Consider the following 12,108-nt stretch of genomic DNA (forward strand, 5'->3'; position numbering starts at 1 on the left):
AAGTTAGAAAAGGCAGTACAGACAGTTACTGAAAGCATATGGATTTTCTAATTCTCCTAAATGCAATAAAACCTGAGCAATGAACTCATTCAGCATCATCTTTATTTTTAGAATTTTCTTGGTTTATTTTTAGAATGTTCATGTTCTACTTAATTTTTATGTCCTATCCTCCCCTACTGAAGCCAGCCCTCTGCCATTTCCCTGGCTAGTGCTGCACTCAGGTTGTTTGCTTCAGTGAAGGCAACGAGTCCGTCAGCATGACCAAGGGCTGCACTGAAGTGTATCTGTGCACTGTTCTCATTGCTCCGATAGGAAATGTGCCGTGGGTACCCAACTGCTCGGTCCCCTGTTACCAACATGCCACCTCCCTGCTGAAAACCAGTTCAGGTTGGATGGGACCTCTGGAGACCACCTGGTCCCTCACCCCCCTCACAGGAGGGCCAACCCACATGGGGGTTTCCCAGGGAAAGACATTGTCCAAAAGCAAATGACAAGGTACAAGTTGTGCTTTTCTGTGCTCCTTCAGCTGTGCCTGGTGACAGTCCCTGCAGGCAGTGGGAAGCCAGGTCCTGTGCAGAAGTACATCTGGTCCAGTCCTATGAGATTGCCATATTGGCATGTTTTCTCAGCCCATGGATTTTCTCAGGTAGAGACTCGGTGGGGACCAAGTCAGTGGAGATTCATTCAGTGCATGGGTTTGCTTTTTTGGGTGTGTTTCTGTAATAATCTATCACCACCTCAGGACACATCATATCCTCTCAGGGGCAGAAGCCCTGGTGCTGCATCCCTGTCATGGTGCCCTCCACTGCAAGGCACACAGTCCAGTAGGAAGAGAGGGCTGCTCCCCACAGACCACAGGACGTGTCTGAACAGCAAGTCATGTGCTAGCCCAAGGCTGTGGCCAAACCCGGGCTGGTAAGATGCTGGGGCAAGGACTATGACCATGCCCCAGAACCCAGCAGGGGCCACGCTTGGGGTCTTCTTGCCCAAGAGCACACATGTCCCACCCAAGATGTGAGTAGCCAGGCACAAGTAGCTGTGCGTGCTCAGCCCTCACACTGGCACCATCCAGGCAGGGGACATCACAGCAACTGCTGACCAGTGGGCAAGATTGACTCTGCTCCGGGTGATGGAGCATGTTACTTTTGAAAAAAAACCAAATCTTGTCACACCATCTTGCCTGCTCCACAAGAAGCACATTGGCCTGTGACACTCCCTGCTGTCCCACAGCAGGGCATTTTCCCTGGGAACCAAGTGCAAAACCAAATTTCTGCTACTTAAAAATTAAGCTCAGCCTTTTAGCAGTCACACAGGCTGATGGATGAGCACCTGAACGTTCACCCTCTGCCTCTGTCCCCGCCATGGTACGGCTGCCCCTACCCAGAGCAGCTGATGGTTGATGTCGGCTGGCTCTCCATGCTGGTAGAGGCTTTTCATTTCTCTTGGTGTTAAAAAGATCAGTGCTTTTTCATGTTTGAGATGTCATGTGGTGATTCCTCAGGTAAACCAGATCAGCAGTTGACAGCAATGTTGACAGCTTATTTTTCTTTGCAGAACAATGTCATTACTTGTGTTTTTGAGGAGTACAAACCCGTTGATGCATAAAATGTATTTCAGTTAAAGGAGTACTGCCAATTGACAAAAAAACCCCAACCAAACCCTCACGCTATTACCTACGTGTGTTATCTATCTGTGTTACTTTGTTTACCAGAAATGAAAAGTAGTTTTTTTCCTCTATTTTCCTCTGGTTTGTTAGTAACCAGTGTTTCCTCTGAATATCCAGGTTATTAATTGTTTTCCCCTTTTGTTTTGTGTGAGTGTTTCATATTACAGTGAAGAAATCAGTCTCACTAGGAAAATGTGATTGCACTAGTACAGAAGCTGGCTGGGGATTCAGGACTGGGGTTTTAAGCAAGGTGCTCAATTGATGTTGGATCTTAGGTTTTTATATTACATACTTAATCACAGCATATAATCCTGTGACTTGTTTTTAAGTAACCTAGCTTTGAAGCTCAGAATGAAAAAGTGTGTTGCTTTAATGATAACTCTGTAGGTTCTCATCAAAACGAAAGTTTGGTCTCATTATCCCATTGTTCTCCTTTTCTTTTTTCTCCAAGCTGCCTGTCTCGTCCTGGGTTGTATGATTTTTCCTGATGGCTGGGATTCAGATGAGGTAAAACGGATGTGTGGTGAAAAGACAGACAAGTACACGCTGGGGGCTTGTTCAGTCCGCTGGGCATATATCCTGGCGATTATTGGAATCTTGGATGCCCTGATCCTCTCATTTCTGGCATTTGTGCTTGGCAACAGACAAGACAGCTTGCTAGCAGAGGAGCTCAAGTTGGAAAACAAAGGTAGGACTGCTTTTAGAAACACTATTATTGGGTGGCCTAGGGGGCATTTGCTTAAAATCAATTATTGGTTTCATTTTATTTTATGCTTCAAAGTTGGCATGCTGGCTTGCTTCCTAAGTTGCTGGGAAAGAAGAAGTGCAAGGTGCAGAGGAAGTTTTGTTTTTCAGCCTCCAAAGTCTAAGAATGCTCGAAATTGCCGTAATTGCTGTACTATGCATGACATTCTTAATAGTATTTAGAGCTATAGATGGTATTGGTTTTGTGTTACTCACTTGTACATTATTTCATTAGCATTTAAGTTTCACAATTTCCATCTTTTTCTGTACCCCATGCAAAATTTGTTCATTTGGTTCCTTTAGGATTTTGCATTATAAATGTGAATGGCTGTAATACGGCATTTGTGTTAGCACAGTACATGGTAAGGGGGGGGGGGAGTGTTGACTTGGGAGATGGGCTGTGAGCTATGTGACGGGGCTGCCTATACAGCCAAGCACCAGTGGACTAAGGATCAGAGCCAGCAGTGAAGAGGAATCCTAGTTCTTGTTTGATTGTGTTGCTTTGAGCTCATTAGTCAGCTTATGGGAATCTAGGATGCTGTAGTAACTGAATATTCATGCAGTGAGTTGGGGATAAAACACATTTCTAGATTAAGAACATGAAACTGGCTCAGGCCAGCAGTTGGTCATGCAGTTGCGAGAGGGGAGATGCTGTTGGGTGAGTGTGTGCAAGCCTGGCTGATTTCTGGGGCCCCTTCCCCTTTTGCTCCCCCAGCACCCACAGCTGTGTACCTGATGTGACAGATACCACAGAGGGCACATTGCCTTGTCTCTGTAATGGGCCTGTTGTCCCTGGATCTGTCTAATCCTTTCTGAAGCTGCTGATAACTGTTGGCTTCTGCAGTGCTGTGTGGCAGCAAGTTCCTGAGGCTCACTACTGACTGCTAAAGAAGTACTTTATTTTATCTGTTTCAAAGTGATCCCCTACTAGTTTCACCGAGTGTCCTCTAGTGCAGGATTCTGCATTCAGCACATCCACCACCTATGCAATTTTGTAGGCTGCTTCTAATAATAGCAAAGATATTAGGAGCCCTTCACCACTGGATTGGAAATCAAAAGCTGTTTGGCAGCCTGTGTTGTACAAAAATAGCTGGCCTCAGTCCTGCTCCAGAAGAACCATTATCCGTATATCTGAAAGCACCAGTACAGTGGCCCCAGCTTGCTGAATTGCAGACAGTCAGCACACTCAGCCCAAAGATAAATGGACTTGAAGATTGAACTTCACACACAATTCCAGACCTTGTTAGAGCCTGCTAACGTTGTGGGTTAAAGAAAGTGTGTGTTGCTTGCAATTGCATGTGTACATCTGTTCTGCAGGTAAACTGAAGCCATCGGTTTCAAGAACTGTCCCTGTAGCCCTTTTCTGTAAGGATAATACTCATCTGCATTTGAAACTTAAAATACTTACCAGAAGGGCATTCACAGCTATGCCACAAGTGTTTTTGGCATCCGCACCGTGTCTGATTTGTCTATACCATACAAAGCTCATGAACCTGACAACTACTTGTATCAAAAAACCTCATCTGTTTTGGCACCTTATGAGCAAAAAACCAGCTTCTGGAGACTCATCACCTCTCACATCGCTGGCACAAGCTCCTGCCAGAACATTTGGTCCTCAGCATGTCAGACAAAATCATTCAACAGCTAATTTTCCTTGATTAAACACAGAAACATACCATACCACTAGCTACAAAGCAAATCAGAACTCAACAAAAAGGGACCCACCCCACTTTCCCCTGCCCAGTCAAGCCTGATGTTCACCACTTTTTAAACTTATCTTTCAAATGAAAAGAGAAAACGGCAACTTGCCTTCTAAAAAAGACATCCTCTCCCCTCTTGTCCCAAAAAGCTTCTGCTAAGGAATGACAGGGCAAGTCTAAATTCCCCTGCAGCTCCCTGGCTTTTCTGCACCTACATGTGTTGCTGCCAGGCACAGCTGTAGCCCCAGAGGAGTCCCAGGAGAATACAGCGGTGGCAGGGGTGGCATGGGGACATGGCAGGTACCAGTGCCAGCAGAGCACCAGCTCTCCCCTTTGCTGGCCAGAGATCAGTCCTTCTTCTGGCCTTTTGGACACTAGAAAAACCTGCGTGCAACCTAGTAAGCAACAAGGCAGGAGCACTTAATTCCCTCCTGTGGTCTCTGATCTCTACTGGCCAGGCTGCAGTTTGCCATCCCCAACACCGTGCTGATGGAGCAGGGCTCTGGAGCATGGTCCCCGCAAAGCAAGGAGAGGTTCCTGCCAAAAAGGTTGCACTCTGAAATATGCACTGGAATGTGTAGGTAGTGTTCATGTATTTTTGCAGTTGGAAGTTATTTAATGATGTTTAGGAGGAAGATTTTGGGTTCATGTGGTCAGAATTGTGAGGCAAGTTTTGTAATCCTGGTGGTCACTGGCTGCATGCTCAGGTGATCAGTTTGGGGCAGTGGTCTGTGGTTAGAGGACGTGTTGATTACTTACACTGTAATGATGAAGAAGCTGGTAGAATGTTAGGGCCAATGCTTGTCCTTGAGCTGGCACCAAACAACCTCCAGTGTGCACCCCTGGCACACACTGCACATGCATGAGAGCTTTGACACTTACCCCATAAACTACATCCCCTTATCCCCTTTCAGGTTAAGAGATACTGCAGCATTAGTCCACGTGAAGGGTATCCATGCGCCTCTGGGAAACGGTCAGGATGGGAAAATACTGAAATATGCAAATATCACTAGCATGCCTCTCGTATAGACAAGAAAGTAAGACTAAGGATATAAGCAATACCATCCTCAGCCTCCCAAGCTACTCTTACAATGTGAAGCCAAAGCCCTCATAACCAGTAACCATGAAGATTAAACACTCCCCATCACTTCTTCCCCCTCCTCATCTATGTGAGATCTGTCTCCAGGCTTGTGCTGGCTCCTGCTACTAGATTGGCAGGTGTGGATGAGGAGCATCCCTTTCTCAAGGAGGAGTGCCTGTGCTGCTGCTGTCTTCCAAGGGGCAAAAAAACGTGGCTGGATTGTCAGGGCTGTCTGTTGGGTGGAACCTCAGGGACTCCTTCCCCTTGGTGGTGGGGATGCCCTTTGGTCACAGGCCTGGGATGGCCAAGGGATGGCCTGGGATGGCTAAGGTGTTCCTTTAAGGGACAGTCATGGCTCCATCATTGCTTTTTGGAAGAGTCTGCCTGGGGAGCAACCAACACTGTACCTGAGAGGAACCTCCGCTTGCCCTGGCAGCTCTTCCTCTGCTGCAAGGGCATTAGTCCCATGCACGTAGATATCATTATGCGGTAGCTCAGCGGAGGGGAAGAGACATTAAATTAAGTATAAGAGTCACAACAGAGTTCATGTATGTGGAAAGTCCTTCAAGAACAAGAAATTACTAGCCAATGATCAGCTGGGCAGATGTTTTCTTAATCAGGTAATAGTTCTGTCTGGAGGCTTCATTGCAGATCAGCTCCCACAGGCTCATTAATGAGAGCCTGCAGTGGCTGTGCGAGTACCCGGCACAGCTGTTTCTGAGCATTGGTGAAAGGAAACAGTTAAAAGTATAAGCAGCAACAAGACGGTAAAAAGGTGAGAAGATGACAGAAAAAGAGCAAGCTGTACTTCTCTGTAGACTTACTATGCTGAAGTGTCCACCTGCTCTGTGCTTTTGATGATTACAGTTCTGTATTTTTCCATAGGTTAATGAATGCTTGTAAGTAAGGAATTTGACTGTTAAAGTTATTCGTGGCAGAAGATGGATGTATTTTTGCCATAAAAGAAAGTTTCCTTTTTTCACTACGTGATAAAAATAGTGCTTACTCATTTCTTACTTGCTTAGGTGTAAGAGTAAACTACCATGCAGGTTTCACATCTAAGAAATATAATTCAAATTTAGCAGACTTTCTTCAGGTCATAATCTATTTAATGCAGTTTCCTAATCATGCAAATTTTACACAACAATCTGTCCCTTTCTCATTTAAAAAATCATCTTTTGAAGAAAAAAGGTATTTTACAAAGACTTTCCTATTATGTTTATGCCACTAGCAAAAGGAGGGGAGAGAACAGTATTACATGGTTTTCTTTAATTTATAGGAACTAATGGTAATGACTTTTGAAGGCCTGTATGTTATTAAACTAATGGTGTGCAGGGTGATAACAAATAGTTAGAATCCATCTTAGCTTTAAGCTTCATCAATGCCATTTTGAGTGAGCCATCAACATCACACATAAACCTGGATGTGCTGTGTAATGACATAATTTAACATTTTTAACTGTAATGTCTTAATGACATAGAATTAAAGTTCTGGCCAAAGCATGAAGAGACCAAATGAGAAGTTTCCAAAAGAAATTGAGAGTGCAAGGCAATTACTTTTATGGTAGAAAGTGGTAATATTGTCTGCATTATGAGTGAAAAATACAAGTTTAGAAGAAACTATCCTGTTAAGTACTTAGCAGTCAGAGCAGGTGGGTGATGCACTTTGTGGACAGCTGTGGGTTTTCTGATGGGTAGAACAGCTTCACAAGGTGTTTATGTTTAACATTTGACTCATCGTTGGGGCCCATATGGTCACAGATAAGCAATTTGCACAAAAGATTTCCTGGAGTTACAAGCCCAGGGCCAAAACAGATAAAAGGAGCTGGGAGCTAGACAGGAGATTTGAAGGATTCATCTACCTTGCAGTGATTGCAGCTCACGTGGACTCAAGCTATACCACATTGCTCCCAACAATGATGTTGCAGAAAGCTGCCCAACCCGGGACTTGACAGTTGGTTGACATTTACACCCTCATTATTCTCCATAGCAGTATTGTCAGGGCCTGATCCAGGTTGTTGAAGGCTGGCTCCATACATCTGCCTGAGCTGCAGTCACTGCAGAATAAACACATTTAAAGATAGAAGCTAAGGTAAAGTTGCTTCTTGGTGACAAAGCAGTTTTCTGTAAAAGAAAAAAAATAGTCTTGCACAGAGATTTGTGCGTCTTTGGCTAGAGAAACATCTTCTGTAAACAAGAACAGTCTACCCACATGGTTGCTGCTGCAACAGAAAACCATCTGCAAAAGCCCTAGTATCTGAAGCTGAGTGACAGGGGGGCAGCAGCACTCTTGTCCCTTCAAAGAACTACATGACAGAGTGTGCATCAGCTGTCATTCTTCAAAAGAATAGCTCAGACCACACGTGCAAAACCGCTGCAAAATTGCAAAGCCCTACTTATCAGCATGTCATTCTCCTGGCATACGCTCACAAACATTCAGGCTAAGTTGTTCAAAGCTAGGTAAATAAACATGAATATTGATACCTGCTTTAAGTTTTCACATATAGCCCCAGTAGTAATAGAGTACAAATCCTGTCAGAACACCATGTATATCCATGTTCTCTAACCAATAAATTTATATAGTCGCTTTTTTGTAAAGTTGTGTACTCCCTGACTCCTCCTGAAACACAAAAAGCACCTTTTCATGTCAGTGAGCATGTACTTTTCAAAACTAAAAATACTTTCAAAAAAAAACCCGCAGGATTTGTTACTGTCTCCCCTTTTTCAGACTGGTATTGCTCTTCATGTCTGCTACTCTCCTCCGATCCTTCCTTTCTGAAGGGTTCAAGAGTCACCCACTTCAACCTCCTGCTGCCTCGGTGTGTGGCTCCATGTTCAAATCACTTACGGTGACTTTGAACTCAGAACCAGCTTGGCCACTTGGATTTCCATTTGAGAAGGGAAATGTGGAAGAAACTCACTGGGGAGTGTTCTGTGATGGATTGCTATAGACAGCCCACCACGTGCACTTGCCAGGCTGCAGCTGGCCAGAGGAATGTGGAACTGGGTCAAAAGGTTTATGTTCTTGCCTCAGGGGAGAAGTATTTAAGTACCCTGCTTTTCAAAAGCAAAATCAGGCTCTTCTTTGAAGCCTACAGCCATAGGTTCCAGGCTGGGAATTCCTGGGCTTCATTTCTAGCTTCTAAACATGATTCTCTGCCATGTCAGCCAAGAACAGCTTGTCACAGCTGTGAAGAGCTCACATGTTCTCTTTCAGTTTCAACTGACAAGTCGTTCATCTGTCATAGCATCACTGCAGTTAGCTCCAGTTGTTTATTTCTTTGTTTAATTGCAACCTATTTTCCTTCAGGTATCACCTCCACAATGAGCTACAAGAAGCTCTGAGTACAAGAACAGTAGGCAGGTAGTACAAGACACATTTAATCTAGAAACCTGCAACTAGAAGCCAAAATAGCAGATGTTTTTATAAAATTTTTTCCCCAAAAATTTCCTTCTTTAGATCATGGCAACCATTTGCCTATGGTTTCAACTATATAAATAATATTTTTAAGAGAGAAAACACAAAAGATAATCATGGAGATTTTGTTGTGTTTGGTGTCAGAGGAAACTGAATCTCTCCAGGATGAAGATTCTCAGAGCACTGCTGTAGGATCTATGCCCAAGGTATGAACTTTTATCCAACAGCTCCAGCCACTGGATTTTTGGGCTCCTCCCTCCACAGCTGTCTACAGCATGCTGTTAAGAGAAGGCTGGAACCCTGAGCACCTCCAACTTGAGGAGAGAACATCCTCAAACTAAGGCAGGCAGAAGATCAAAGTATTTTGGACATTTTAGTAGAAACTGAAGGGAAGAAACTGAGAAGTGAGACCAGAAGTCAAGGTTCTTTGATACAGACTTAGAAGGCACTTCCAGATCATCCTTTTGAAAATGTCTACTTTCATGTTTACAAGCGTGTGAGAAGCACATGCATATGCATGTGAGAAGGTGCTTAGATTTTTCTACTGGTATTGAGTGGCAGTAAGGCAAAAGCCCTGGAGAGGTGTTCTGAATAGCTGAGTTTGATTCCCGGTTCTCTTAATGAGCTTGGATCTAACATTTAATTTCTCCATTTCTCTGTCTTTTAAATGGGGAGGAATGAGACTAACCTTGTTGATAAAGTATATTGTGGTTCAGCCATGAAAGGTGAATTAGAAAAGGTAAATGTGGTGGAATTATTATTAAAGTATATATTCCAAGACTAAACCCTAATAAAAGTATTTTATCGGGGAACTACTTTAGCAATGTGCTAAATGATGATACTCTTAAGGGAAGGCAAATGAGGCATCAAAACTATAAGTTTAAAGCTGATTAAAATAACTTATTAAATAAAGGTCAATCTTGCAGCAGAGCTGATTGATACATCAGCTGATCCAACAGTTCCTTTCCAGCTCTACTTTCTGTAATGAGAAAGTAAAACTAGTCATAAACATATGCATTAATTACTTAACTGAAGAAGTTGGAGACCGTGAATAAAGAGTCCTAGTTCCCCACTGATTAATGAAGGAAAAACATAGTGAACTGCTTTCTGTCTCGTAGAAAGATGGATCCCACTTGCTGTTACACTCTGTGAGGAGTGCCATGCAGTATCTCGGTGAAAGAAGTTATTCTGTTTAATGAGCTCATGATCTGAGGAACCAAGTATGGGGAATTAAGGCATGCTGGTAGCAAAAAGCTAGGCAGCCTCAAAAAGTGCTGCTTAAGCAGTATAGGGAACTCAGTGCATTGTATGGGCTGTGTGCTCAGCCAAAAATTCTGTAGGGCAGCAAGCCACAGAGGGGTTGAACATTACCAAGTGGAGTAGCATGATCCATGGGAATGGGGAATGAAGTCATTAGACAGTGCTGTTACAAGCTACAGACAGTTCTCCGGGCTGGTCAAGACAAGTCCATACAAAGCCTGGACAGATCTGGAGACCCGTGTTGTTTACTTAAAAGGAAGCCTATGGCCTGTTACAAGCAAGACCATATTTACTGAGTTAGAAGGCAACAAGTCCAACTATGTCATTGCCAGTAGCTGCATTAGAAACAGTGTTTTGAAGTTTGGACAAAAAAAAAAAAAAAAAAAAAAAAAAAAAAAAAGGATATTTCACAATACATAGATGTATAGAAGGGAAGTAGCTGACGTGTTTCGTTCCAGGTAGGGCTGGTCACACACAAAGATTATCACACCCCACTATCCACACCTTCTTCCCTACCGACAGGAGCCACGTTTGTAGGAGGAACAGCAGAGAATGGGTGAGCTCATGACTCAGCAGCTCTTGCATGAATGTTTTTGGGCAAAGTGTTAATGCAGACTAAATAATGAAGGCAGGTTTGCGCCAAGAATCTGGACTGTGACTGGGAACAGCTGATCTAGAGGACATTTCTGCTGCCCAGCCATCCTGCCACTTGAGAGAGCTGCCTGGGCTGTTCATACCAACTTGCCTTGTCCTCACACACAGAGGAAGCCTGTAGAACTGAGGTGTAACTGCTCCTTCTTGAAGCAAGTTCCAGTAATTTTCTTGGAAATCTTTCTCATGATTTAAAATGTCATTACTTTCATTACCTCATCTCTACAGTGAATTTTTTGTGACTCTTCTTCAGCAGTTTCATAAAGCCAGGATCATTTTCTATCTGCAAAAAAAAAAAACAACCCACCTGGAAAAAAAATGCAGGTAACGTCTTCCTTTCTGGACATACAACAATGTTGTCAGTAGCTCTAGAATAAAGGAGCTACCAAAAAATCCAAATGACAGCAAGGCAAACAGCCCTGTTTCCCAAAGTTATATTCAATGAGGCATGTAAGTCATACCTAATGAGATATTTGAGATATCTGTCTCTTCCTGGTTTCTGTTACAAGTGACATCCAAGACCACTTACACAGTAACAAGTAAAAGTTAACCTGTTGGATGCTGGCAGTGTAGATTCTCTCTATTTAGCCAGTCATTATTATATGGCTTTATTCTAGAACCTTAAAACTGTTCATGTTACTTCTGGAGCACTTCCACAGTTGGTAAGTACTTTCTGTTGAGCCCCTCATCTTCTCCTGAACGACAAGCTTGGTGGACTCTAGTCTGTCGTTCCCGCTGACCTCTCCCTGGATCCCTGGGAACCCTGGCCCTGGGACAGGCCCAGACTAGGGCACCCACATATTTTAGTTCCTTGGCTTATTTAGTGGTGACTTCAAAAAGACCACATTCAGAAACAAAATTAGATTGACATAGCTAAAATCAGCTCACCTTATACAAAATGTTTACTACTATTATTTTAATTTTTTGATAGATTATTGAACGAAAATCCTCAAAGTTTTTCCACTGGGCATGTTGGACATGATTATGCAGTGGTGGTTGGTTTTTTTTTTCGTCCTGTGAAATCAGTAAAAATTTTAGAGGGTGGGAGTAAATTGAATTCATTAGAGCAACTCATACGCTTTGTAAACTGTTATGAGTCTTACGCTAATCCTTGAGCACAGTTTCAAGCAAAATTTATCAGGTGTTTTCATGTTTGTCATGTATCAAATACATTTACATTTCCTTTGAAAAATTATCATAGCACTGACAATAACAAGTGGCTGACCCCTTGCAAATAAAACTCTGAAAAAGCAATAAAGTTCAGGCATCATATATCCTGAGACAAATATTGGTCTACTAGAAAAAGTGCAGGTCTACTAGAAATCATTCGATGGGTTTCAAATGTTAAGGAGAAGAAAACATCGTCAAAGAGTTGATTGGAATTTGGTACAGAAGCCATGCTGGCAAAGTATAAAAGCGACATACTTAGGAAGACAGTGACAAAAACACAGTACTTGCATCTTTAATGGAAATGCTGGATTTGGCAACATGGACGGAAGTAATGCCAAATGGTTAAGGAGCAACTTTTCTTGGGAGAATAAAAATTTGTATCAGCGTTAAGGCTGCATTTCTGTGCCCTTTCAGATCTA

General features: G+C 43.1%; 1 protein-coding gene across 2 annotated transcripts in view; it reads left to right on the top strand.

Moving 5' to 3' along the window:
- The window catches only part of LHFPL3 (LHFPL tetraspan subfamily member 3), a 251,046-nt gene that overhangs the window by 170,120 nt on the left and 68,818 nt on the right, over positions 1–12,108 (top strand). For both annotated transcript variants that reach the window (XM_040594003.1, XM_040594002.1), the window contains exon 2: positions 2,118–2,354. In XM_040594003.1, coding sequence (XP_040449937.1) covers positions 2,118–2,354 — 237 coding nt within the window. The remainder of the gene's footprint in view (positions 1–2,117; positions 2,355–12,108) is intronic.

Source organism: Falco naumanni, chromosome 5 (assembly GCF_017639655.2).
Source record: "Falco naumanni isolate bFalNau1 chromosome 5, bFalNau1.pat, whole genome shotgun sequence".
Taxonomy (NCBI): Eukaryota; Metazoa; Chordata; class Aves; order Falconiformes; family Falconidae; genus Falco; species Falco naumanni.